Raw genomic sequence first — 3,227 nt, forward strand, 5'->3', positions numbered from 1 at the left:
TATTTTAGAGAGAGGAGGAAGGGGGAGAGAGAGAAACATCAATATTAGAGTGATGCATTGATTGGCTGCCCCAATAGGGGATGGAGATGCAACAGGGGCAGGTGCCATGACCAGGAATCCAACTGGCAATCCCTCAGTGCCTGGATGATGCCAAACCAACTGAGCCACACAGGCCATGGCAAGAAGTATTATTTCTTCATTAAAAATATTTTTATGTTTCTCTATACTTAAAATTTGTTTTACAGTGAGCATGAATTACCTTTATGATAAAATGAGAAAACAAGCATACTTTTAAAGGAACTTTATTGAGCATTAATTCAATAACAGTAAGATCGTGATTTTAGCCTGGCATTTGTAAAGGGTAGGCAATTGAATGTTTGGTACAAAAATATTCTTCATGAAAAATTGACCTTTTAAAGTAGTAGAATCATAGAGACCATAATGTCTCCATTTGTCCTGGAAAAAGTAGAAAGAGAATGTTGTTATTAGTAACTAGAAGTAAGATATAAATAGAACTAATTTCTACTATGAGATATATCTTCAAAAATGGGCTATGTATCTATCATGCCCAAACAAGACAATCTTTACCAGGGCCTCACTGCCTCAGTGTAGATTCATCAGCAGTTAATTGACACTGTGGCACTAGCAAGCCTCATGTCAAAAAGAGTAGGGATATGACTCAGCAAAACAGGCTTTTTGGGAAGGAAGCCAAAACACCAGCTGTATGTAACATGTCCCATTGTTTTGTTTAGTGCATGCATCAGAACTAAATATTTCCTACTTACTGAGTAGAGTTTTGAGAGAAGTAAGGACTGAAGAATTGTCTATCTGGACTTAATCATTTCTTATGCAATCATTTTATTTGCATTTATTATGCAAATAAAACCAGGGTTCCTCCAAGGGCCATTAAAAAAGGGCAGATAAGGTGAGCCTTAGTGATGACTGGGCAGCAGCACTCTATCATTGCTCTCCATTCTATCTAGACTTTATGTAAAGACTCTGAGCAGGAAGCACCCAAGTCCACGTCTTGGTTCCATTTACCTTAGTTCCCAGGGAAGAGGTAGAAATACCGTGTCATGGATACTCTTTCAATCGTTGGCATCTGGGCCAGTTCCTTTGGTGTCTCAAATGAATGTTGAACCTAAAGTAGCCAAGAAAGCCTTTAGAGATTTTTGAAAGAGGAAATTTGAACTTTTCACTTCGGGGTCAGGCTAATTTTTACATGATATAAACAGAAGAAAGGCTATTTTTACATGATATAAACAGAAATTTTAGCATCCTTGGATATAGTGCATACACAATGAAATTAGTACCTTCAAAAACATTCCCTGAATGAGCAAGGCTACTAGAATTGGAGAAACTCACACTGGTTCCATGTATTACTTCAAAAAACTAAAGTAAACTTGGAATACAGGAAAGAGCATCAAAGGGACTTAAGGCTTCAGGATTCCTGAAAACATTTTGTAAATGGTTCTACAAAATGTTCTGGGGCACGGAATAAAAGGAAAAGATCCTACCTTTCGAAAAATCTCCTCCAAATGATGACACCAAGCATATTCCTTGAAGTGGTAGATAATTTGGGAAATGAAGAAAGAGCCAGTTTTGACCCCTCTCCAAGAGCTATTATCTGCAAATAAAAAGTATAAAAATATTGAGGGATGCAGACATTGTTTAAGTATGAAAGCCTCCTAAAGCGGTAGCTTTTAGACAAAGTTTGATTTTAATGCTTTGGAAGAAAGAGGGAGGCCAAATCTGGATAAAGCTAGCACCACAGGTTTTTATAACAGTTCAAAGAAAACCACCATGGACCCTCAATCATAAATCCCCTTGACTTTATTAGTAGCAGGGCCAAAGTTATGGACCTTAGGATTGAACAGAGTGGAAAAGGACATATATCCTTTCAGCACCTACTACACAGTATAAAAAAGAATACAGCCCTTGATGTTCTTTGACTCTGGGTCTTCTCTTCATCCATACTATTTCCTAGTATAATTTTTTTACACTTAAAGTTTTGTTGTGTGAATATCTATTGAATTACTACTCCTCTTTACCACTGCAATGTGATCAATTATCTTCTATCATAAAAAAGCAAATATTCTAATTGTCAGTTTATCTGCAGCTATGTTTCTATTTCTCCTTTCTTTTTATAGTTGTTTCTCAAATATATCTCTACTCACCATCTTCATTTTCTCCCAGCCTCCTCACTCCTGTCTAGCTTCTCCCTCCCACACTATATTTACCAAATGACTTTCTGCAAGGTCACCCATATCCTCCAAGTCATTAAATCTAATGGTAACTCATTGGGCCTCATCTTTATCTGAGCTCTTATTCACATCAGAAACTATTGGTAACTCCAGCAGATTCTTTCTTAGTAACTCTGACAACACATACTCTTAGTTTTATTTTTTATTCTCTGACCCTACCTTCTGAGTCGAATTTTTTAAATATATTTTTATTGATTTCAGAGAGGAAGGAAGAGGGAGGAAGAGAGAGAGAGAGAGAGAGAGAGAGAGAGAGAGAGAGAGAGAGAGAGAGAGAGAGAAACATTAGTAATGAGAGAGAATCATCGATTGGCTGCCCCTTACATGCCCCACTCTAGGGATGGAGCCCACAACCCAGGCATGTGCCCTGACTAGGAATCAACCTGGGAACGGCCACCTCCCAGTTCCCAGGTTGATGCTCAACCACTAAGCCATGCTGGCTGGGCCTGAGTCTAATTTGATGACTAATATTTCTAGCTCTGATATTTCTAGCTCTAATATTTCTAGCTCTAATATTTCTAGCTCTAGAGTTCTTCAAGTCTTTGATGTAGGATTCCATCTCATTCTGTTCTCTGTTTCTAGATAAGTTTATCTATTTTTAGAATATTAAATATCAACCTTAAGTGAGCATCTCCCAAAATTCTAACTCTCTCCTCTGAAAAATACAGCTATGTAACTCTTTAAATAACAGGCCAAGAGATTCTAGGATATGTAGTACAATTATTATAATTTTCTTGGTTCGCTCATTTAATTGCTAGTACATGATCAGGTAGACCAAACCATGAGAAGATGATACATTTCTGTGCCATGGGTATGTATGTATGTATATATATATATCTACACTAATAAAAGAGAAACATGGTAATTGGCGTACGACCGCTACCCTTTTCATTGGCTAATCAGTGGGTATATGCAAATTAACTGTCAGCCAAGATGGCGGCCGGCAGCCAGGCACTGAAGCGAGCA

At 37.7% G+C, this 3,227-nt stretch overlaps 1 protein-coding gene across 3 annotated transcripts in view; it reads right to left on the reverse strand.

The window, feature by feature from the left end:
• Positions 1-289: 289 nt before the first annotated feature.
• The window catches only part of LOC102240773 (caspase-12-like), a 14,783-nt gene continuing 11,845 nt past the window's right edge, over positions 290-3,227 (reverse strand). For all 3 annotated transcript variants that reach the window (XM_014539810.1, XM_014539804.1, XM_014539817.1), the window contains 3 exons: positions 1,518-1,627; positions 1,042-1,141; positions 290-456 (listed from right to left, as the gene is read on the reverse strand). In XM_014539810.1, coding sequence (XP_014395296.1) covers positions 1,043-1,141; positions 1,518-1,627 — 209 coding nt within the window. In that variant the 3' untranslated portion in view covers positions 290-456; position 1,042. The remainder of the gene's footprint in view (positions 457-1,041; positions 1,142-1,517; positions 1,628-3,227) is intronic.

This window comes from Myotis brandtii, unplaced genomic scaffold (genome assembly GCF_000412655.1).
Source record: "Myotis brandtii unplaced genomic scaffold, ASM41265v1 scaffold105, whole genome shotgun sequence".
NCBI lineage: Eukaryota > Metazoa > Chordata > Mammalia > Chiroptera > Vespertilionidae > Myotis > Myotis brandtii.